This window comes from Theropithecus gelada, chromosome 5, assembly GCF_003255815.1.
Source record: "Theropithecus gelada isolate Dixy chromosome 5, Tgel_1.0, whole genome shotgun sequence".
In the NCBI taxonomy this organism is placed as follows: domain Eukaryota; kingdom Metazoa; phylum Chordata; class Mammalia; order Primates; family Cercopithecidae; genus Theropithecus; species Theropithecus gelada.
The window spans coordinates 85,177,799-85,202,921 of NC_037672.1; the positions used below are offsets into that span (position 1 = coordinate 85,177,799).

At 41.6% G+C, this 25,123-nt stretch overlaps 1 protein-coding gene across 3 annotated transcripts in view; it reads left to right on the forward strand.

Annotated features, from left to right (window-relative positions):
- Positions 1–740: 740 nt before the first annotated feature.
- The window catches only part of HOPX (HOP homeobox), a 35,254-nt gene continuing 10,871 nt past the window's right edge, over positions 741–25,123 (forward strand). For 2 of the 3 annotated variants that reach the window (XM_025385910.1, XM_025385912.1), the window contains exon 1: positions 741–1,374. Coding sequence is in view for 1 of the 3 variants with exons in the window: in XM_025385911.1 (XP_025241696.1) it covers positions 950–982 (33 nt within the window). In the remaining 2 variants the exon portion in view is untranslated. The remainder of the gene's footprint in view (positions 1,375–25,123) is intronic. The other variant, XM_025385911.1, reaches the window with a different exon arrangement.

Consider the following 25,123-nt stretch of genomic DNA (forward strand, 5'->3'; position numbering starts at 1 on the left):
ATAATGCTGTGGATATCAAATGATAAACAAGACATAGACCCTGCCCATTCAAAAAATTGTGGCAGCAAGAATCCAGGTTTGGCCACAGAACGGTCAGAATTTAGGCAATGAATTAGGCAGGAGACAAAAGAATTCCTCTGGTAACCAAGGTTGGGTTAACCTGGACCCCCTGTCTCTACTCTTTCCCACACATGTTTCCCGTCACCCCCTTTTCCGAGAGAGAGAGATACTCTGAATGAGCGCTGCTCTTCTTTCACTTATGGCTACTGTTCCCAAGAGACTCCAGTGGGCTTTCTCTTTCTCCCGTGAAGTGAAAAATACAGGGTGTGGCTCTCCGGATGGCACTTACTGGTTTGTGCTATGAACCAGCAAATACACACAGATACACCCACAGATGATCTCACCAGACCTTGTCTCCCTTCCCTCATTCCCTCAAAATCATACCCACCTAATAATGTGTTTAGTGCACTGCAATTGAGTATTAGCTCCCATATCTAGCTAATAAAATACATAAACATCCAACGGCCGGGTCCTCACACCCACACACATACCCTCGCCTTTAGAAACATTTGCACGGATTGTCACACGAGCCTCTGAACTCTCCATCACACTCTGCATGCATCTTCCCACAGATTGCTCACACACTGGCTTTTTATTTGCAAGCCCATGGGGAATCTTTCACCTCTTAGACAGGAATTTCATTAACGAAGGGGAGGGGATGGTAAGAGGAAAGTACAGATGCAGGGGAAATAAATGAGAATAGTTTTTGAGGGAGACCTAAAATTGTATCATCCTAGTCCCGAATCTCTCCCTTTTAACTGTTCTTTATTTGTACATTCTGTGCCCAAAAGAAAACAACCTTTCATTAATTGGGCAATTGTCCAGGCTCTTAGCCTGGCATCCAGCCCACAGAGCTGTGAAATCAACCGCACCAGATCTACGCTTTGAAATGAGGCAACATCCAACTGGAAACCCGCTCAAAGTAAGGAAGTGGGTGAAAAGACTCAGGGTCTCTTTTCTCTTCCCAGTCTTCTCTCAGCCACATCGCTCTTATCCGATCTTGGTGAAGAAGTTTGCTTGGCTAGGAGAAAGGTCAGGGACGAGAAGATAGTGACGAGAAAGTTCCATGAAACTCTCAGAAGTCCCAGCCTGAACATCAAACCTGAATAACCAGGAGAGACGTAACTTCAGCATACTTTCAGTGGTTTTCCTCCTGCCCACGCTGCAGGTTTTTCAGGTCCTTGCTGGAGTGTGCGCTCACAGGCATAAATAAACGTGCTATCAGCAGCCTGCGTCAGCCAGCCCAGCTATTTAAGCAGGCTGGCATCAGCAAACACTGCTTCCAAACCCAGGGCTTGCCTTTGCCTCTTCCACGTAAGTACCTTTCAAAGGTCTGCCTTTTATGCAGAGGAATGAGTTTGTGTAGGAACTAGACCAAAATGCTATCGTTACCGTATTTGCTCTTCTGCTGGAAAACGGTAGAGGTGAAAGGGAGAATAGGAATGAAAAACTTGCCCCGAGCAGAAGCCAGGAAATGCTGCTGAGTGTAAGACATCAGTCCCTTACAAACAAAACTGCACGGGGTCAAGGAGAATTTGGAGGAAGGGGAGTTGGTGTTGGTCTTTTGGTCAGCAGGTGAGATGTTTTTCTTGCACGCTTCTATTTTGGAAAGATAACTCTGAAACCAGCACTTGTCCGATGCCTATGATTTTCTCATTTAGGAGCAGATTATTGTTATTCTACATCCCAGACTTTTATCAAAAATCAGACATAGCATCATTTTAAAATACGTTTTCTGTTTGACGAGGGGAAGTGAGGGAGGTGTCTCTGGATGGAGAAGTGGCTTGATTTTGAATTTGCAGTTTATTGTTACTTCTGGTTCTCATAATACTTATTTATAACAACAAAAGCATTGATTTTTTTTAATTTTTTATTTTTTTGTGAGATGAAAAGGAATCCCAGGCTCTGGGGTCTAGAGAAAATATAGATTTGTGATATGTGAGTGGCATCCAAGTATTCAGGGTAAACTGTTTAAGTAAAGTGGAATAAGAATCATTGAATAAAAAGGTACAATCTGTCACATAGTTCAGATGAGAAGCTCTTAAAGAGAAGAGGAATGTAAACAGTTCCCATGAAGTGGCACTGCCACTGGACAGGGCCCTGTAGTGTGTTTAGTTAAGTAGGGTTAAGTATAACCAGGGCAGGCAGAGAACAAAACAAAGGTGCTGGGGAGGTGGGAAGGGAGAAGGGAGGAGTAAAGGATTTATAATTAGACATCAGATTCATAAAAAGCAGATAGGAAATTATAAGGAATAGAGCAGGGCATTAATTCCATAGTCTATCCCTTTGTGTCAAGAATCTGGTGAAAGCCAAGGACCTTTCTCAGGTATTCATTCCCCGCATCCTGAGCCTCCCCCTCCACCCCACTCCCCAACCCACACCTTGACTCTCACTTTCTGGACTCCTGGAAGTCCACGGACCCTAAATTAAGCTCATGTGCATATTTATTTATTTATTTATTTATTTACTGGGCTGAAGCTGCCAACTGAGGAACCTCTCCAGAAGTGGTGGTGAGTTAAAAACCTTCAATGTGGCAGGCACTTCTTGGCCACCAAACTGAAACTTGGTTTTAAGTTCATGAAGGTCTTATGTCAATCAAGCAAATGATGATTAAGGGCTGTATCTTAGCAAAGATAAGTTGAGGGCCAAGAGGAAGAGAAAAGAAAAAGTGATCTTGTTTTCAAAGACCTTGAAATCTAAAGTCCAGGGAGATAATTAGAAGTTATGTCCAGGCACAAAATAGGATATGTTGAGTGATTACATTTGTATAAAATGATAGAAAATGCAAACTAATCTACAGCAAAAGAAAGTGGCTGGGCGTGGTGGCCCATGCCTGTAATCCCAGCACTTTGGGAGGCCGAGCAAGTGGATCACTTGAGGTCAGGAGTTTGAGACCAGCCTGGCCAACATGGTGAAACCCCATCTCTACTAAAAATACAATAATTAGCCGGGCGTGGTGATGGGCACCCGTAATCTCAGCTACTCGGGAGGCTGAGACAGGACAATTGCTTGAACCCGGGAGGCAGAGGTTGCAGTGAGCTGAGATTGCACCACTGCACTCCAGCCTGAGTGACAGAGCAAGACTCTGTCAAAAAAGAAAGAAAAGAAAGGAAGGAAGGAAGGAAGGAAGGAAGGAAGGAAGGAAGGAAGGAAGGAAGGAAGGAAGGAAGGAAGGAAGGAAGGAAGGAAGGAAGGAAAGAAAGAAGGAAGAAAGATCCATGGTTACTTGGGAAGGTAGGGGCAGGAGAAAAAATGTTTGGGGGGATTCCCAAGGGACACAGGAAACTTTTGAGGGTGATGGATATGTTCATTATTATGACTGTGACCATTTCTTATATGGGAAGATTTATCAAATTGTATACTTCAAACGTTCAGTATTATACCTGATTACCCCCAACAAACAATACTTTAACAACATTATTTTTATTTTTTTGAGATAGGATCTCACTCTGTCACCCAGACTGGAGTGCAGCAACACGATCTCGGCTCACTGCAGCCTCTGCCTCCCAGGCTCAAGCAATCCTCCCACCTCAGCCTCTTGAGTAGCTGGGACCACAGACTTGTGCCACCACGCCCCGCTGTAGAGATGGGGTTTCGCCATGTTGCCCAGGCTTGTTCCAAACTCCTGAGCTCAAGCAATCTGCCTGTCTCGGCCTCCCAAAGTGCTGGGATTACAGGTGTGAGCCACTGCGCCTAACCAATGATATGATTTTTAAATGAGTAAAAGCATTTCTAAAAACCAGCCTATGTAACATGCTGAACATAAAAGATGAGTATTTATGGAGAAAAGATAAATTCAATAAAGCACAGAGACCAGAGAGTAAGGATCATAGACTTTATTAGAACTGGGAGGGTCCCTGGAGATAATTTAACCTAGTGGTTGTGGTGCATGGAGAACATAAAAACAAAAAAAAGTCAGTCACTGGGGCAGGGCACAGTGGCTCATGCCTGTAACCCCAGCACTTTGGGAGGCTGAGGAGGGTGGATCACCTGAGGTCAGGAGTTCGAGACCAGCTTGACCAACATGGTAAAACCCCATCTTTACTAAAACACAAAAATTAGCCTGGGCATTGTGGTGAGTGCCTGTAATCCCAGCTTCTTGGGAGGCTGAGGCAGGAAAATCGTTTGAACCTGGGAGGTGGAGGTTGTAGTGAGCAGAGATCATGCCACTGCACTCCCACCTGGATGACAGAGCAAGACTCCGTCTCCAAAAAAAAAAAAAAAAAAAAATCAGTGACTGGCCCCACCCTGGACCAATTAAATCAGAATACCTGGGTGTGCAGCCCTGGCATTGGGTTTCAAAGTTCCCCAGGTGAGTCTAATGTGCAGCTAGGCATGAAAACCAGTGAAATCGAAACCATTCACTTGACAGATAAGGATAGTAAGGGCCAAAGAGAGGGTGCCACCTGGCCACCAAGTCCAAGGGCAGGATGAGGCTGGGAGGCTAAGGGAACACAGCAACAGAAGCTCAGAGGTAAAGAAAGAGGCTGCTTCTGGACACTCCCAGCTCCAGCTATGATAGGGTATCCACCAGCACCTTCCAAGCAAATCCTTGGAACCCAGACATGCTGTGGGGCAGCAAACTAGAAGAATTACTCAGGGCCTCCAAGGTGCATTATTAAAGGATTGTGCTAATGAGTGAGAAGGGATGTTTCAAAACTAAAGCTTCGTTTTGTTCCCGATTAATATCTGGCATAAGCAGAGGATTCTAATTATTGAAAGGAATCCCAGTGTACACACCAGGCACTCTGCTCTGGGGGACAGCCAAGTTGTTCTTTCAAGAAATAGCATGTGTGCGTTCCCAGCGTTGGGATGAGTCTATCTGGAAGTCCGGGGTCTTTTAATTAGGACTTCCAGGTCAGGCCCAGGTAAAAGCATGAGTGGGTGAAGTTTGTCTTTGTGACTTCTGTCCTTCCTGTCTGTGGCTCCTTAGCTCTCCCTCAGCACCTGTATGGGTGCAGGTGTCAGTTCAGAGGTGTCTGTGGGACCACAGAGCCTCACTGGCTCCACCCTGGTTGTGTTTCCAGTGGGTTCTCACCTCCCCTTCAATCCAAATGTGCCACTTTCCAGGTCTCATTCTCTCAGGGCTTTTCTCATCTGTGGAAAACTAATTAAAATTAGGATGTTAATAGACAATAATCGTTTAATGAATTATGTCCCTCCCTGGTATATTAAGTAGATTCCAGCAAGATAACATATCTAGGAGTTCCTTGAAATGTTATATATAGTTACCATTTGAATTTTAAAAGGGGGCAATCAAGAGAATCAAAGTTTTATGCAAAATATGTCCTCCTTATTGGTCAGAATTCCAAGCATCTTGCTGGGCAAAAACATACCAAGACTGTGGGTTTTCAGTATAATTTTTCAAACCCTATCCAGTAGGCAACCATCTATAGGTTGTGGGCCCTGTTAGATTGTTTTTTCTGAATGAGTCCATTCTTTGTCAATGCAGTCGAACTCATCAGAAGTAGCTGCATTTCCTGTGTCTTTCTGAAAAATGGAGAGCCACCTTAAGGTTACTATAATGAAGACAAAATGTCAAGAAATTCTGCTCATAGGGATTTTAAAATATTACCTGCTTCTTTCTCGGGAGCAGAAGGCTGGCACCAGCAGAGTAGCTTGCCTAGTCTTAGTGGCCTTAGTGGCCAGGAGCTTCATTCTTTGGACCCAGTTTTGCAGCTGGGGCAGGGCCCCCCCAGTGAATGTGGCCATGGGCCCATTCCGGCACTTTTGCCCAGTTCGAAAACCTGATTGCTGCAGCTCTTGAAAACAAGTGGCAGCTGCATGTGGCTAGTCCTGCCTCTGAAGAGGGGCGTGGCTGGGTGTGTAATTAACATCTCTTCTGGGGAAGCAGTCTGCAGGCAGTCAGGGCCCAGAGCAGCCCTGCAGCCAGAGGACACACTGTGACAGCAGCAGTGGGGAGGAGAGGGTGAAGGCAAGCTCCATCTTGAGCCCCTGGGAGCCCTGGCACTCTAGCTCTGGGGAAAGGATTAGGCCGTTGGCATCAGGGCAGCAGCAACACCAGTTTAATGGCCCTATTTGGAAGCCAAATGCTTTTTCCTGTTATTCAGAGCTTCTCCAAAATTTAAAAAAAGAAAAGAAAAGAAAAGAAAAATAAATGACAAGCTTGCAAAACTGATAAAACAGGTTTGTATGACCAATAGAATTTCTTCCTTCCTTGGATGACTTTTCTTTGAATATTTTTCCTTCACCTTCATTTCCAAATTCTCTCATTACACAGTGACAAGAGGTCACTTGGACATTTTTAAGGGCTGTGTTATGACCTAACTCAGCTTAATTTCTGGATATTGTTGATGGCTTCCTTAGACTTTTTGTTGCTGTTAAGACAGAGTCTCACTGTCACCCAGGCGGAATGCAGTGGCACGATCTCAGCTCACTGCAACCTCCACCTCCCAGGCTCAAGCAATCCTCCCACCTCAGCCTCTAGAGTAGCTGGGACCACAGACACACACCATCACGCGTGGCTAATTTTTTGTAGTTTTGGTAGAGACAGGGTTTCACCATGTTGTCAAGGCTGGTCTCGAACTCCTGAGCTCAAATGATCCTTCCACCTTGGCCTCCCAAAATGCTGGCATTACCAGGCATAAGCCACCACACCCGGCTGGCTTCCTTTGACTTTTAAAACATCAAGTGACTAGGGACAGTGGACAGTGCTATAGAAAGATGAAATTGTTGGTAGAAGGATAACCTGTGGCTTGGAGTGGTTTATAAAGCAGTAACCTGCCCTTTTAAAAACCAACACCTGGGGATCCTGAAGCAGCCCCTGCTCTGTCCTGGACCATAGCCATCCTGCCCACTCACTTGGGGCATCGCCTGCCAGTGGGGAACAGGTTTGATAGAGGGGCAGCAAGCCTGATGCTGCAAATGGAAGGCTCATGTCTCCTGGTGCAGGAGGTGCGTGCATCTGCTGTCTTCCTGGGCAAGGGCCCTGATGTGTTTGTGGCCTTCCAGTGCTGTTGATTTTGAACACACAGTGCAACCAAGCAGGTGCAGGTTAGGCTGTCCTTTTTATTTGCTGGGAAAGTGCCTACATATATCTTTTACAGTATGCTGAACAATCTTCCCCAGGACTCCAGGCTGAGCTATCTCCTGCCAGGGGAGCAGAGGACAGGTCTGGTGAGCAGGAACCTGGGTCCCATTTTCTCAGCTATAATGGAATTTTAAAGCAGCTGTGAGCCTGACAGATTCGTTGTCCTAGTGGTATTAATAATAGCACCCCCTTTTACTCTAAACAATACCTGGCCTGAGCAATAAACTATATGGTCACCTGTGCGTACAATCCACTTCATGCAAGAGTATAAAGTGACTTGCTTGGAATCTTAGGATGAGCTGGTATCTGAGCTGGCTCTTGAATCCAGGCAGCCCCAGGCCTCATTCTGACCTCTGTGCCAAGTCATTTACTCTCGCTGTGACTCAGGGTTCCTGTGGGAAGCATTGTATACCTCCCGCCCAGGCCGAGAACTGGTATATTTATGTTGGCTAAACCAAAAAGAAGTTCAGTATAAGTGTCGGGCATTCAAGGAATTGCTCATCACAAGGTCAGGCTACTCTGATCTTTGCTTCAGCCTCTTATTTGGCCATACTTAGGTAGTAATAGAAGCTCTTTTAAATGTACAGAAGTTGGCTGGGCATGGTGGTTTGTGCCTATAATCCCAGCCCTTTGGGAGGCAGAGGTGGGAGGATTGTTTGAGCCTGATCTCTATCTTTTTTTTTTTTTTTTTTTTTTTTTTTAGTTAGCCAGATGTGGTGGCACACACTTGTAGTTTTAGCTACTTGGGAGACTGAGGTGGGAAGGTTGCTTGAGCCCAGAAGTTCGAGACTGTAGTAAGCTATGATCACGATGCCACTGTACTCCAGTTTGGGCAACAGAGCAAGACTCCATCTCTAAAACAAACTAATAAATAAAAAGTAGAGAAGTTAATTTTACCCATATCCACATAATTTCTTGTAATTTGCTTCTGGTAGTTCTGATGAAATGTGACCGAACATGAAAATGCTGCGAGATCTTTCACAAATGATCCACTCTGTCCTTGTACGTTCAGAACGAAATGAAGCAAAAACCTGAGGCAGACATTGATCAGTTCTAATCTCTTAGTGTATACTGGGCAGGAAACAAGTGGCAGTCATTTTGGCTGTTAGATCTAGTCATTCTATCTAGGACCATGAGGAAAATTTCCTAGGATTCTTAAGGTCGTGACAGATCTGCTTAGATAGTCTAGTCATTGTTGAGGTATTTTCATTTTCTTCCTGTGTGGCTTCTCCCTAAGGAAATGTACATAAATAATCTTCCTTACTCCTAATATCCTCATCAACCCTTTCCAAATTTTCAGTTTGCTGGTGCCAGGAGTGAAATCTGTTTTACAAAAACTTTAATTCAGTGCTAATATTTAATTCAATAACTAATGTTGGAAATATCTATCACTTTATTATATATGCCTTACCCTCTTCCTGGGACATAGACTAGCATCTTTGGAGATGGCTGGAACTGGGATTTATGAAGCAGGAGTGAAGAAAGCAGGAGGCCACCCCTACTTTCATTAACACACTGTAGCTGGCTCAGGGTTCCATAGTTGAAAAGGGAGGAGAGTCCTTGGAACTAACTCAAGAGTTAAACAATAGTTGACTAAACAATAGTAAAATTAGGGCCGGGTGCAGTGGCTCATGCCTGTAATCCCAGCACTTTAGGAGGATGAGGTGGGCGGATCACCTGAAGTTCAAGACCAGCCTGGCCAACATGGTGAAACCCCGTCTCTACTAAAAATCGCAAAATTAGTTGGGCATGTTGGTGGTGCATGCCTGTAATCCCAGCTACTTGGGAGGCTGAGGCAGGAGAATTGCTTGAACCCAGGAGGCGAAGGCTGCAGGGAGCCAAGATCACAGCACTGCACACCAGCCTGGGTGACAGAGCAAGACTACACACACACACACACACACACACACACACACACACAGAGATCAGATGTATAAAGAACACAAAAAGGCCTGATGTTATTTAGCTGGGACAAGAGAAGGCTATAAAGCCACTGAATGATGGTGTTGAAAAGCATGGAAGGAGGTTGTGGAGGTCAATACCCAGCTCTTCACCTTGGCTTTTGAGGAAAAAATCCAAGACCAAGGGTTGGTGGGGCTGCAGTACAAAGGACATTAAGTAAGCCATGAGGTATTCCCTCATTATACAAAAAACATAGTGGAAAGAATTAATTATACAGGCAAACTCTGAAAGATGAGGCAGTCCACCAATCTTTTAATTTTTAAAGCCCCTTTTTTTTTGTTTGTCTTTAGGCCTGTAATGAGTTAACATAGTCCTTCATTCATGGCATACACAAGACCCCCTCTTAGGTTTTATATCTCATTCCATTTCTCCTGCTCTCCCACTCTCCCTCTTTTCTCTCTTTCTTTTCACTGAACACTAAAATTTTAAGAGGTATCTGTGTTGTTGATGATATTTCTAATGCATTATTATCAATAGTCTGTTAATTATATGTATCTTTTACTTATTGACTCCTCCAGTAATGGACATCTTTCTTGCCTCCAATTCTCTGAAATGATGCTGTAATGAATATTCTTATACATATGTTCTACCACCCTTTAGATCTGGTTCGTGGGAAACAGGAAGGGAAAGGAGTGGGCTAGAAGGCTTATGCTTTCTTTATGCAGCATGGAATATTGAACTGTCCGTGAGAAATGGAAACATAATGTAATCAGTTAGTATTTCAAACATTTAGAAGCTTCTCCAGGTTCCCTTGTACTTTAATAAGAGATTGAGTGACACATAATTTTCTAGAACTAAGAGAGCACAGTCTTTAGTGATCTCCCCTTCTCAATATAATTTTCCTTTTTTTTATTAAAAAAATTTTTTTTAGCCAGTCAGGCTGGGTGTGGTGGCTCACACCTGTAATCCCAGCACTTTGGGAGGCTGAGGCAGGCAGACCACCTGAGCTCAGGAGTTCGAGATCAGCCTGGCCAACATGGCGAAAACTTGTCTCTACTAAAAATACAAAAAGGTGTGGTGGTGGGCGCCTGTTGTCCCAGCTACTCGGGAGGCTGAGGCAGTAGAATCACTTGAACCTGGGGGGGATGCAGAGGTTGCAGTGAGCCAAGATCAGTGCCACTGAACTGCAGCCTGGGTGACAGAGCAAGACTCCGTCTCAAATAATAATAATAATAATATTAATAATTTTTTTTTAGCCAATCAAATTTAGCAGTGGGGGATTGCATTCAATGTCATCTTCTTTTCTTTCTTTCTTTTTTTTTTTTAGACAAAGTTTTGCTCTGTCACCTAGGCTGGAGTGCAGTGGCACCATCTCGGCTGCAACCTCCACTTCTCGGGTTCAAGCAATTCTCATTCCTCAGCATCCAGAGCAGCTGGGATCACAGGTGTGTGCCACCATGGCTGGCTAATTTTTGTGTTTTTAGTAGAGAAGGGGTTTCTCCATGTTGCCCAGGCTGGTCTCAAACTCCTGGCCTCAAGTGATCCTCCCACCTCAACCTCCCAAAGTGCTGGGATTACAGGCATGAGCCACTGTGCCCAGTCAAATGTCGTTTTCTTAAACTTGGCTTTATCAATTCTAGAAGCATTTTATTTCTGAATATTGGTTATTGATTACCCAGAAAAAGCAAATGACATGTTCTAAGAAATCTTATTAGTCATGAGGTTGAGTGAAGTTTCTAAAACGTTTTGCCATTTTAATGATTGCAAAACCTGATGTCATTTAGTTGCCCAATTATATCCTGAGTCACTGGGAAAGCTGGATTAGACCTTAATAATGGTACCTTGTATTTATGTAGCGTTGATAATTTATAGTGCCATTCATAAACATAATCCATCTCATTGAATCCTATAACACTGTGTGACAGGTGGGGCAGGTTAATAGCTTCAGTAGTAGATGATGAAATGGAGGTCTAAAGCAACTAAGAGTTGTCCAGAGTTACCTGGAGACTATGTGATAGAGCTGGAAGGAGACTCCGGGTCTTCTGAAGCTTCACTCAATCTCTTTCTGCAGTATCATGGCTGATGCTCAGAAAAGTGACCTATTGTCGGTTCAAAGCTATCCTCTGAGCTGGACATTCTGGTATATCTGTCCTTTTCAATTATTTCGTGATGTTAATGAGCTGGCTAAAGCTGCACACCCTCTGTTTGTCCTGTTAGCTGAACACCTGCTCATAAAAACCACTCAATTGGGGAAAATATCTGGTCCATATCACTGAGTAGCATGGCAACAAGCAGCATGGGTGGTTGGACTTTGGCATAATTAGGAGCTCTGCAAGGCACCAGCTGTGGGTCATTTTATCCATGACCTAATTATAATCATAAAATAAGAATGGTAGTTGGACCACAAAAATAATAATCTATTAAAATATATTTATGCAAAGAGATAATTCCATTCTGTCAAAGACTCTTTTCTGGACTTTTCAAAATACTCAACTAACCTGAGGAAGTTCTGTCTGCTTGCAGTAGACGGTCTAATGGCCTAAGGAAAGCCATGTGATTGGGCAGCCTGAAAATATACTCATAGCGCATGTGCAACACCACAAGGTCTCTAATGTATCTTACTATGTAATTTGAGCTCAGGCAAAAATACTGTATAACCCAGCATATATTTTCAAAAAAACCAATCATGATGTCACATCCCCAGAATTACAAATGAACAACTCTTTTCAGAGTCAGGCACTGGGAATGAGAACATTTTTAGAAAGAACATTTTAATGTTTTAAAGTGATTGGATGTCTACAGAGCAATATGACAATTTTATCTACTTGATTCTCCATTGTATGTGTAGCTTATGTGTATTAGATTTTTTTTTTTTCACCCAGGCTGGGGTGCAATGGCACGATCTCGGCTCACTGTAACCTCTGCCTCCCAGGTTCAAGTGATTCTCCTGCCTCAACCTCCCGAGTAGCTGAGATTACAGGCGCCCACCACCATGCCTGGCTGATTTTTGTATTTTTAGTAGAGATGGAGTTTCACCATGTTAGTCAAGCTGGTCTCAAACTCCTGATCTCAAGTAATCTGCTCACCTCAGCCTCCCAAAGTAATGGGATTACAGGTATGACCCACCACACCTGGCCTGTATTAGATTTTTTAAAACTACCAAGCTGATTTATATCATCATTTAAGTTCTTGGCCGGGCGCGGTGGCTCAAGCCTGTAATCCCAGCACTTTGGGAGGCCGAGACGGGAGGACCACGAGGTCAGGAGATCGAGACCATCCTGGCTAACACGGTGAAACCCCGTCTCTACTAAAAAATACAAAAAACTAGCCTGGCGAGGTGGCGGGCGCCTGTAGTCCCAGCTACTCGGGAGGCTGAGGCAGGAGAATGGCGTAAACCTGGGAGGCGGAGCTTGCAGTGAGCTGAGATCCGGCCACTGCACTCCAGCCCGGTCGACAGAGCAAGACTCCGTCTCAAAAAAAAAAAAAAAAAAAAAAAGATAAGTTCTTGAGCACCCTTCGTCCTCCATGCAACAAATATATCTCTCTATCCTTCGGCATATTGACCTAATTAATCTAATTATAAACAAAACATAAGACGTTAAATGGGCAATCAAAAATTAATAACATACTCCAAAACACAAAAGGAATATTTATTAGCTGTCATTTAAACTTATTTGAGCCATTTTTCCTCTCTACAAACTATTTAGAAAGTTGATCCTTTTGTTATTTGCTTCCAAGCTTAGTAGTACACATTTCTCTTCTGGTTTAAAGGTTCTTTTTAGAAAATATTGAGACATTTTCCCCATATCAGAAATCTATTTGCCTCATTTATTAGAGGCAAATAGGTTATTAGGACATTAGACATTTTCAAAGAGATTTGATAATTCAATTTGTTTGATAAATCAGACCCCTTCTCTATTATCTGGTTTGAAAAGCCCTGAGTGCTTGGCTGTGCCCCATAGAAATCCCTAGGACAAACCATTTTTGCTTCTCTGTTTATATTTGATCACAGGACTGACTCTGTTGGAGATGTAATGGATATTCACACTTACTAAGCATTAGCACAACCATATTGACAATAACCAAAGCAGGCAGAGGCCCAAGCGTAACTCAGTCTACCAGACAGATTCCTATCCTACATATTCAAGTTGCAATAAAAATGAAAGATCAGGAAATTTGAAGCTAAACTGTTTCCTCTTACCTTTAACCACAGAGTTGCAACACTATGCATTTTTAAGAGGGAAAAACAGCCTCCTGTTCATCAATGTGGTTAAATATATGTTGTTCTGTCCTCCAGCATCCTAACATACCCGCATCTTGCTAATCCCTAACAGAAGTTAGGGTACCTAGGTACAAGAGTAGCATTTTTGCTATTCTATACCTAAGTGAGAAATTTAACATTTTATGTATAATAAGAGGACCAGATATCCAGGTTTGCCTGGGACACTTCTGATGTATGCCTGTTGTACTGGTGTTATTATTATTATTATTATTTAGAAACAGAGTCTCTCTCTATTGCCGGGTTGGAGTGTAGTGGTGTGATCTCGACTCACTGCAACCTCTGCCTCCCGGGTTCAAGCAATTCTCCTGCCTCAGTCTCCTGAGTAGCTGGGACTACAGGCCCCTGCTACCTCGTCTGGCTAATTTTTGTATTTTTAGTAGAGATGGGGTTTTGCCATGTTGGCCAGGCTGGTCTGGAACTCCTGACCTCAGGTGATCCACGCGTCTCAGCCTCCCCTGGTCTAATTATTAATAGCACTCCTTTTATTCTTCACTGTTCTAGGTTAGGTGACAAATTATATGATCACATTAACTTAACAGCCAGGTTGAATACTAACAAGCACCTTCGTTCTGAATGTTTCATGGGCTCCTCCGTTGTCCCTTGAAGTAGAAACTAGGCACAAAGTCGTTCAGCAAATCAGGAGCAGAGCCTAGAATAGGGCTCCATCCTCTTCTCTCTTGAGTCAGCAACATCAGCAAACTGTTGACGAGGAAGAACCCTATCACTTAAAACCTAGGCCACTCTGACTGTCAGAATTTGAGAAGAGAAACTTCCTCAGAAGTCATCTGGCCCACACCTTCACTTTTCTAGATTAAGAAATAAGTATAACACTTCTGGAAATGCACATGCCATTTTACACTAGAAAAGTTCAAGGTTGTTTCATGAGCATAATCTCACTGGATCACAGCTGGAGTAAAGAGGCAAGGAAGGACATTCTTAGTCACATTTTACAGAGAAGAGAACTAGGTTTTAAATAAGTTAAATAATGCAGCCAAGGATATGCGAGTATGAAGTGGAGGCATTAGAACTGAAATCCAGCCCTGACTCCATACCCAGTGCCCTTCCTATGTCTCCATACCAGTTAAATATTTTCATTCATGAGGATTTAAAGCATATTTCCTACATATATTTTATCCATTACAGATACGTAAACATTCCCTCTGCAACTAATGCTATATACTCAAAAGTATCTTCTTTCAGAGCCAGGCATAAGGGCTTAGACCTGCAATTTCAATGACTTGGGAGGATTCCTTAAGGCCAGGAGTTCAAGACCAGCCTGGGCAACACAGCAAGGTCCCATCTCTAAAAAACCTAAAAAAAGAACAGGCACTTTAGTTCTGCTTCTCTATCTTCCTACATGCCAAGAGCTCTGGCCAGCAACTAAACTGTTCCTGCCTGACAGCACCACTTGGCGGTTGGGTAGGGAAATGAGAGGCCAAAATCTTTCTGTCTCCTTCTTTCTGGTGCCTTGGGTAGAAGGATGAGGAGGAGAAGAAAGTGCAAAGTAACTCCTGCTTTTTCTTTATTGTTCACGGTTAACAGCATGAATCATATCTCAAACAACCTATTTCTCATATTGATATTTCCATTCTCCTTTGTTCGCTTTCTTTATTTCATCTATGACACAAGTATATAAATATAATCAGTTTGGCCGGGTGCGGTGGCTTGCTCCTGTTAATCCCAGCACTTTGGGAGGCCAAGGCAGGTGGATGACCTGAGGTCAGGAGTTCGAGACCAGTCTGGTCAACATGGCAAAACCCCGTCTCTACTAAAAATACAAAAATCAGCCCAGCATGGTGGTAGGCACCTTCAGTCCCAGTTACTCAGGAGGCGAGGCAGGAGAATTGCTTGAACCCAGGAAGCGGAGGTTGCAGTGAGCTGAGATTGCACCACTGCACTCCAGCCTGGGTGACAGAGTGAGACTCCATCTCGAAATAATAATAATTACACCAGTACAACAGGCATACATTAGAAGTGTCCCAGGCAAACCTGGATATCTGGTCCTCTTATTATACATAAAATGTTAAATTTCTCACTTAGGTATAGAATAGCAAAAATGCTACTCTTGTACCTAGGTACCCTAACTTCTGTTAGGGATTAGCAAGATGCGGGTATGTTAGGATGCTGGAGGACAGAACAACATATGCTTAACCACAGTGATGGACAGGAGGCTGTTTTTCCCTCTTAAAAATGCATAGTGTTGCAACTCTGTGGTTAAAGGTAAGAGGAAACAGTTTAGCTTCAAATTTCCTGATCTTTCATTTTTATTGCAACTTGAATATGTAGGATAGGAATCTGTCTGGTAGACTGAGTTACGCTTGGGCCTCTGCCTGCTTTGGTTATTGTCAATATGGTTGTGCTAATGCTTAGTAAGTGTGAATATCCATTACATCTCCAACAGAGTCAGTCCTGTGATCAAATATAAACAGAGAAGCAAAAATGGTTTGTCCTAGGGATTTCTATGGGGCACAGCCAAGCACTCAGGGCTTTTCAAGCCAGATAATAGAGAAGGGGTCTGATTTGTCAAACAAATTGAATTATCAAATCTCTTTGAAAATGTCTAATGTCCTAATAATCTATTTGCCTCCAATGAATGAGGCAAGTAGATTTTTGATATGGGGAGAAAATATCAGTGTTTTCTAAAGAGAACCTTATGCTTTTATATCAAGGTAAAGGAAAGTCATACTTCTTGATGGGAAGATGAAATTCAATCAACATGCATTTAATAGATATTCACTGAATACCTACCAATGTGTCAGCGACAATTCTGGATACCTGGACACATCGAAGCTGTGCTATAAATCTGTACAGTCCTCAACAGTTCCTTGAAACTCTCATCAATATCTGTACCAAAACCTCATTTCCCTAAGCAAGATTTTAATTAAAATTGAATTTTCTTAAGTATTTTCTTTTAAATAACTTCTTATTAAATTGCACCAGGATATTTCAATAGGATTATTTTATACTTTTTTCCATTACAGATGTGTAGCATTTTAGTACCTATATAACCTCTAGTGGGTTAGCCTGGGATCTTACCTACACATTTGGAATACTCTTTCTCGAGAAAACTTTTCCTGAATTCATAACAATCATCATAGAGCTAGATTAGATCTTTAGAAAAGCAACCTGTTTACAAAATGGAGATCGCCTATAAGGAGATGATGAAAATGGAATTGCTTTCTTTTGTTTGCCCGTTTATTTCTATGAAAGTAGACTAAAAACTCCACTTATTTCATAGCACATTCAAAGAAGAAGCCTAGGGTTTTATGAGCATCTTTCACTATTTCCCCAAGTTTCCACATACAAGATTAGAACATGAATTAGGCTATCAATGAAAAGAACTCAGTGCATACGCAGAGTTTTATGTCCAGAGTTGACTAATGATTCATTCACTGCTGGAAGTCATTCACAGACACCCTTTCCTCCAATGGCTTTTCATAATATCTTCCTGTTTTCAGTAAGTGGCTACAGAAAGTCTGGACTACTGAGAGACTTGTTTCAACAACAGTTTCAGGAGGATCCTTAATTAAACAAAACTCTGTACCTCTAGGGATAAAGTGGCAGCAATCATCACTGAGCTCCAGCTGGTCTGGTTGAAGCCAGCCTTTCTATTCTATCAGATGCTGTAATGTTTCTTGTTTGTATTTTGTATTATTCACGTAATGCCATCTTTCAATGATGTCTGTATCAATTGAAGAAGAGCGTGTGGGGAAGGAAAGCCAGCCTGGCTGGTGGTGCCGGTGGTTTTAACTGAAATCACTGGCTAATCCATTGAGCTAGGGCAGAGCCATGTCTGGTCACCAACATGCCGTAGGGAGGGAAGTACTCAGACTGGCCGCACCTACAGGGAGCCAGGGCAGATACAAGGCACGGCCTTCCTTCTGTTCCTCAAGCCTACCTGGCTCTACTTCCCCTTTTACCACAACTTCCCATCAAGGATCTGCTGTCTGCAGAACTGTTCAGTGGCAAAGAGGAAAGATGGTGTAGTGATTAAGGACATGGATGCAGAAGTTAGATTTTCTGAGTTGGGTCTCTTCTCTGTCACATACTAGATTTGTGATTTGGAGAAAGTTATATCCATCTTCTTGGGAAGGGTATATAAGTTTCCATCTATATAAGTTTCTACATATATAAAATGAAAATAAGAACACATAGTGTTGCTGCTCCTCTGATGATAAAGTGAATGAATGCATCTAAGGCACTTAGACAGGACCTGCCACATAGTAATTATTCCATAAATATGTTGTCACTATTGTTATAATAACAGAGGTAAGGTTTCGGTAGGTGATTCAGCAATAGGAATCAAATCTATGTTGTTTGGGGGCACTGAGGATGATATCAAAAGGCTAGAGTGTATTTTCTCCAATTTTACATTTTGCCTAGACCTTTTTGAACACAGAGCAGTTTTTTCTGAAGTTATGTCCTAAATCAAGTCATGTCAAATGCCATTGGCTAGGTTCTGTTCAACAGCCATCCAGTGAGCACATATTAAGTCCCAGACTCTCCTAATGACTACTGGGGAGATTTAAATGTATAAGAAATGACATATCCCCCATAGAAGTGCATATAATTTAGTGGGGAAGACAGGCTCATGAACAAATTATTTCAAAACAATTTCAGCCAGGCATGGTGGCTCATGTCTATAATCCCAGCACTTTGGGAGGCCAAGGCATGAGGACTGTGCTGAGCTTAGGAGTTTGAGACCAGTCTGAGTAACATAGTGAGATCCCATCTCTACTAAAAATAAAGAAAACCAGCTGGACGTCTGGGTGCTCACATGTAGTCCCGCCTACTCAGGAGGCTGAGGTGGGAAGATTGCTTGAGCCCTGCAGTTGAGCCATGCAGTGAGCCATGATTGGGCCATTGCACTCCAGCCTGGGTGACAGAGCAAGACCCTGTCTCCAACAAAACAAAACAAAGAATTTCCATTTGGTCATTACCCTTATAGGCCATGACAATCTCAAAAAATTGACTCACCAATTCATAAAATATTTGTTCCTCCTTGTTATCAATTTCCTCATTATTCATCTTCTGTCCCTTATGCTTCCTCATTAATAGATGAAAGGAGAGGGGGAACTGGGGAGTGGTGGTGAGGAAGGAGCAGAGAAATTATTATTTTAGTGAAAATGCTAACAACTAAGTATAACCCGATGCACAATGTACAAGAATATAATGAGAAAACATGCCTATGATATCACACTCCTCCCTGCCATGCCATTCTTGAGAAGTTCCATGCAGGGATACATGTTACGATAAGGCAACATATACAGCATTGGATGTGCTTTTTTTTTTTTTTTAAAGGCGTCTAATTTCAACCATTGTGCTTTACCATTCCAGAAAGATAAGAGATTGTAACCCAGAAGAAATGAAATTTATAAGCTCTTCTTACTGGTTTGCCTTCCAGGGGATACTTTACTGAAAGTCTAACTCATAGCTATTTAAAGAATAGTAATAGCAGGCTGGGCATGGTGGCTCACACCTGTAATGACAGCACTTTGGGAGACTGAGGTGGGTGGATCACTTGAGGCTAGGAATTTGAGACCAGCCTGCCCAACATGGCAAAACACCGTCTCTACTAAAAAAAAAATAATAATCATAATCATAATAAAAAATTAGCTGGGCATGGTAGCACACATCTGTAATCCCAGCTACTAGGGAGGCTGAGGCAGGAGAATCGCTTGAACCCGGGAGGTGGAAGTCGTGGTGAGCTGAGATCACACCACTGCACTCCAACCTGGGTGATAGAGTGAGACTCCATCTCAAAAAAAAAAAAAATAATATCTTCCAAGCAAGCACTTTACAGTTGAGAGACATGTTCCCTATAATAATATCATAAGAACTTTACCATAAAGCTGTGAACTAGGCAAAGGCAGACATTATTATATTCCTTCTTTACATAAATGAAATGGAGGTTTAGCAAAGTGACATTTCAGGTAATTAGTACAGAAGACTTCTGATTATTTGACCTTTTTTCTACATTAATTCCAATTTCATTTTGTTCTTAATTCTGCCGTGTTTCTAAAACAGAGTGGTTCCTAAGGCAAGAGGAAAGCCAACCTAGAAAGGAGGACCTGGGAAATAGCAAACTGGTTTAGCAACTACACAGAGTACCTATAAAGGCACACATCAGGCCGGATGCGGTGGCTCACACCTATAATCCCAGCACTTTGGGAGGCCGAAGCGGGCGGATCACGAGTTTCAACATGGTAAAACTCCATCTCTACTCAAAATACAAAAATTTAGCCAGGTGTGGTGGCTGGTGCCTGTAATCCTAGCTAATCAGGAAGGAGAATCGCTTGAACCCGGGAAGCGGACATTGCAGCGAACCGAGATTGTGCCACTGCACACCAGCCCGTGAGACAGTGCCAGACTCCATCTCAAAAAAAAAAAAAAAAGCACACATCGTATATGCAGAACTGAAAATTTTCAAAAGACAGCACTTAGTGTTTTTAAGAGATGGATTAATTACTGAGATATATACCATCCCGTAGCAGGGCTGAAACATCAAAAACCAAACCTGATGACACCTTAATCTGACAAAACTTGCAGGAATAAGAGGTACCTAGGAGGGTGTGGTCACTGGTGACCAGTGGGAATGGCATGGATTCAAGTATAGTTGTCATCTCGGTCTTCCTGCCTCATCAAGTCAAGTGCAGCGTGTTCTAGGAGAACAGCAGGCTTACTTGTCCTGAATTAGCAAGTGGTTCGGCATGTACCTGTAATTGTTACATGTGGTCAAAAGTTAAGAGCTCAGACTTTGCAGAACAAAGGAACAACATGCCCAGATCATCTGTATTTCAATTTACTCTTGTGAAAAATGGAATCAGAACAAAACTTGAAAGGAGAGATTCCATTTTTTAATCTTTTATTGCCTAATATTAAGTAGATGTTAGGGCTTTTTAAGGAGATACATGAAAGTCTCAAAGAATGTCGCCCCAGTAGCCAAGTAATGAAGCAGGAGAAGATTGACAATGGCCTATATCCCACAGTGGGAAAGAAAAGACGGGCTGCCTCCAGCCCCAACTCTTCACTAAAGGGACACACGATGATTAAGTTAGAGCTTAAAGATTCAAATAGGTGATTTGGTGATATCTTAGAACCTCTGACATCAATAGAGCATAAGAAAAATATATCTGGGGGCCGGGCACAGTGGCTCATGCCTGTAATCCCAGCACTTTGGGAGGTGGAGGTGGGCAGGTCACTTGAGGTTAAGAGTTCCAGACCAGCCTGGCCAACATGGCAAAACCCCGTCTCTACTAAAAATAGAAAAATAAGGAAGGGTGTGGTGGTGTGCACCTGTAATCCCAGCTACTCAGGAGGCTGAAGTAGGAGAATCGTTTGAATCCAGGAGGCGGAGGCTGCAGTGAGCCAAGATCACACCACCGCACTCCAGCCTGGGCAACAGAGTGAGAGTCCGTCAAGAAAGAAGGAAGGAAGGAAGGAAGGAAGGAAGGAAGGAAGGAAGGAAGGAAGGAAGGAAGGAAGGAAGGAAGGAAGGAAGGAAGGAAGGAAGGGAGAAAGAAAGAGAGAAAGAAAGAGAGAAAGAAAGAGAGAGAGAGAGAGAGAGAAAGGAAGGAAGGAAGGAAGGAAGGAAGGGAAGGAAGGAAGGCAGAAAGACATTTGGACGAATGAATCAGTCCTGATGCTCATTAAATCAAGAGCCTTTACTGCTATAGCCAGAATAAAAGGTGGAATTCTGAGTCTTCCTCTGATGCTGTAGACAATTTAACTCTTAAAAAAAAAACTCAAAATAGAACTAATTCCATTCTGATTTCTAAGAGAGAATTGTGAGAGAAATGAAAATAACTAATATCAAACTGCTTTTGAACTGGCACTTAGCTGTTTAAACATTTAAGCTCATTATTTGAGTTTACATGTATATCCTATTTTAAACCCACAGCCTAACAGTTTTCTGTCCATCTTTCTTTTACGCTTTATTTTCATTTTTCTTTTACACTTGCCATCTCTCCCTTATTTCTTCTTCTGTAATTGGTCATTTTCAATCTATCTCTGTGGTTTTCATCTGGAGACTTTGATATTTACTTTTGTGGGAGGGACTAATAATTAATATGGCTAACACATTTTAAAGCGCAAAATCAAATCCTGACTCCCAGGAGTTCTGTAGAAGGGAAAATGGGAACATTTTTAGCATGATACAGACAAAGGGTCTAGTAATTAGTTTTCTATACATTTTATTTGTTTTGTTCTTGTCGACCAATGGAAATAACTGGGCTAGCCTGGAAACAGAGTCCATAACTCTCACAAAATACCTCAACTCCCCTTTTGGGCTGCAACAGGAAATATTTTTACACAGTAAACAGTAAACATGTGGAAACTTTTAGCCCCAAGATGTCATGCAGGCTGAAAACATAAATAGCTTCAAGAAGGCTTAGATACTATTCATGGATAAAAAGAACACTCAATAACTTTGGCAAAAACTAAGTTTGACCGTACAAGTGTTGATGAGGATTTGGAGCAAAGGAAATTCCACACACTGGTGGTGAGGGGGGTAGTTTTGTTCAACAACTTTCAAATACAAGTTGACATTATATTGTAAAGCTAAACAGCACACACTCTGTAAACCAGGAGTTCTACCCCTACTGTATACCCTAGAGAAATCCTCATAGAGAGGCTGCAGAAGGCATATACAAGAATGTTCAGAGAGGCAATGTTCAAATAGAAAAAAATCTGAAAACAACCTAGATATCCACCAGTAGGAAAAGACATCTATGACATAAATTGTATATTCACAAAATAAAAACAGCATTGAATATGAATGAACTTCTCTATATGCAGAATGTGGATTTGTTTTGGAAACACTGTTGAGTGAAAAAAGCAACTTACAGAAAAATTATATATGGTATGACACCATTTTTATACAACTCAAGAGCAAAACTAAAAAAAAATGTTCTTTTAGGGATCCATACATATGTGATAGAACTAATTTAAAAAGCAGTGACTGGACGCAGTGGCTCATGCCTGCAATCCCAGCTACTCAGGAGACTGAGGCCTGAAGATCACTTAAGCCCAGTTACAGTGAGCTATGATGGCATCACTGCACTCCAACCTGAGGGTGACAGCAAGACCCTGCCTCTAAAAAATTGAAATAAAATGAAAAGCAAAGGAATGATTAATGCAAAATTCAGAATTGTGTTTTTTTTCTGGGGGCAGGTCAGCAAGGGAATGGGACTCGGGGCGAAAAACAGATAGCTCCCATAGTCTTGGTAATGCTTTAATTCTTAAATTGAGTGGGGTTCACTAGTGTTTATTTTATGCTTCATAAGTTACTTGTACATGACATATATCCATTTGACACCTAATAATATTTGCATGAAAAATGAAAATATTTACTTCCCTAATCTTCTAAATAGTCTTGGAAAACAACTCTTATACTTTTCCAAAAATTTTATTTGGTAACAATAATCAAATAAAACTTTGAGCAAGGTGGACAACTGGTCTGATTGAGGACATTGTTATATAGGGGAAAAAAAATTTTTTTCAAATCCCAAAGTCATAAATGCTTATTATAGAAAATTTGAAAAAGCAGAAAAATATAAAGAAGAAAATGTTTTAGATTGTGCAAATCCATAGTTGCACAATCTAGATATAATGTTAACATTTTGTGGAATTTCTTTCAGGTTTTTTAAAATATGTAAAGTTGAAATCAACATAACATTTTAAAATGCATTTTCCTATTTAGATTTGGGATCTTGTTCCCATAAAGGTAGGAATGATGCTACGTATTTGGGATGTATTCAGAGTAATCTTCGGTTCTAAGTTGTATTGAATATGTTTTGTACATAAATAATAACTTAAATTTTAGCATTTCCCTCACTGGGAAATTTAAGGAATTAGAGGAGAACAGTCATACTTAAGATTGCCAAATCTCTTCCATTGTGATTTCTGGCATCTAAGTCATTTATTAAAATGTGTGTGATGAACTGGAAGGAGTTTTCCTTTCGATGATTTGCTATCTTAAACTCTGATCTCAACACAAGAATGCATTTTCTGAAAGGGTTTTAAAAGGGTTTATTTCATTCCTGAACTTTTGAAAGCATAGGAGAATATCTGTTTTCTTTTGCTAATTTGTAATTTTAAAGGCATTTTCCCCATTTCTGACCACATATACAAAAGATTAATAGCATTAGGTTTCAATTAATCATTCTAATATCTACTTCTAAAAGCTTATTCCTTTAAAATGACTTCAACCTACCATCTACTTAAATGTTAAAATGATATACAGCATTAAAGCAGATATAAGGCATAAGAATATTTAGAATTGATTTTAATGGTTCAATTGCAAATCTTTTCAAGAGCTGAAATACCTTTTGTGTCTCTCCCATGCTAGGTTTCTAAAATGCAGTTCTGGTCCAAGAGGTCTATGGTGGGCTTAGACGTTTCCATAGGTAATTCTGAAGCCCATCCAGGCTTGAGAAGCACTGCTGTTAGCTTAAGGATACCAATCGCCAAGTTTATACTTAAAAGAACAATTCTCTCTCTCTCTCTCTCTCTCTCTCTCTTTCCAGCTCTTGTGCTAGCCTGGAGAGGCAGATGAATAGTTGACTTCTGTTTTTCAATTTCTGGGGGGGGCCTTGACAGTTTGGGCGATGCCCTCTCCTACCCTCTTCAGAGTAACTGAATAAGTGACGAAAGGGAAGACCCCATCCCCTTCCAAAGACCTACCACTTCTTTTGCGGAAGTGGCCACACATCATTTTTCTCACTTAGGAAAATACAAAATGTTTCAAGAGCCCATTGCTTCCAGGAAGTTCACAGTGAACATAAAAGAAATATAGACTAAAGAAAAATCCACTGGCTTGTTTCCCTTTTGGCCAACTCACCACAGGACTCTGGGTTAATCTGGAGAATCTGCCATTGATAATCTTTTTCTCTTGGTTTGATATTAGTGCTATTACAAAGAGGTCAGAATGGCTGGGAGAGGGAGGATAAGATGGCAAATGTGAGCCCAAAGCAATTTTTTGGTTACTACAAAGGTAACCAAAGATTCCCAGTTGATAGCGCTTTTTGTGAGCTAGTTTATATAGGTAGATACTTTTAAAATAAATGATTACAGGATCAGGGGACAAAAGTAGAGCCATTGGGTTGATACAACTGTCTACGCCAGGCATTGGAATTAATTTAGAAAAAAGCCAGCAGCTTGCATTTAACATCTTGAAAACGCTTATGCAATGTCTTCCCCCAACCACAAAGGAAAAATATAACCACAGGACAAATTACTCTTTGAATATTTGATGAGATATGAGTAGCCACAACAATAACACTTGTGCTAAGATTAACGTTTGAGTAGCTTTAAAGTATTTTTAGTTCTTTTAATCTGAAATTGTTTAGACTATCTTCAGAGAAACTTCTCAACTGTTTTCTTACTGGAAATAGTTGAAAAGCTTTATAAGGCCAAGGTTACCCAGCCAGTTTGATTTACATCTTCTTTGAGAGAGACAGAGTGAGAGAAGAAACGAAGTAACAGCAAACATTTGTCAAGCAAAGGGCTGAGAGCTTTGCAGAGAAATAACAGATACATCTGACTATAGAGATTGTCCACCTTCATTTCTAGAAATCAGGTTTGCTTGGTGTACCTTGGAGAAGTAGGTGCTTTCAAATGGTCCTCCCACAAGTCTTAGCAGCTACCCAAGGCCAATGATTCTCAGTCAACTAACCCAAGGAGTTCTTTAAAGTTAACCAGGACGTCTCCACAAAATCTCATACAAAGTCCTGTAACAATAAGCCACAGAAATCTAATAAAATAAAATGCACTAAATTAAATGTAAGACCAATAGCAGCCCTTGAGTTTTTTTTTTTTTTTTTTTTTTT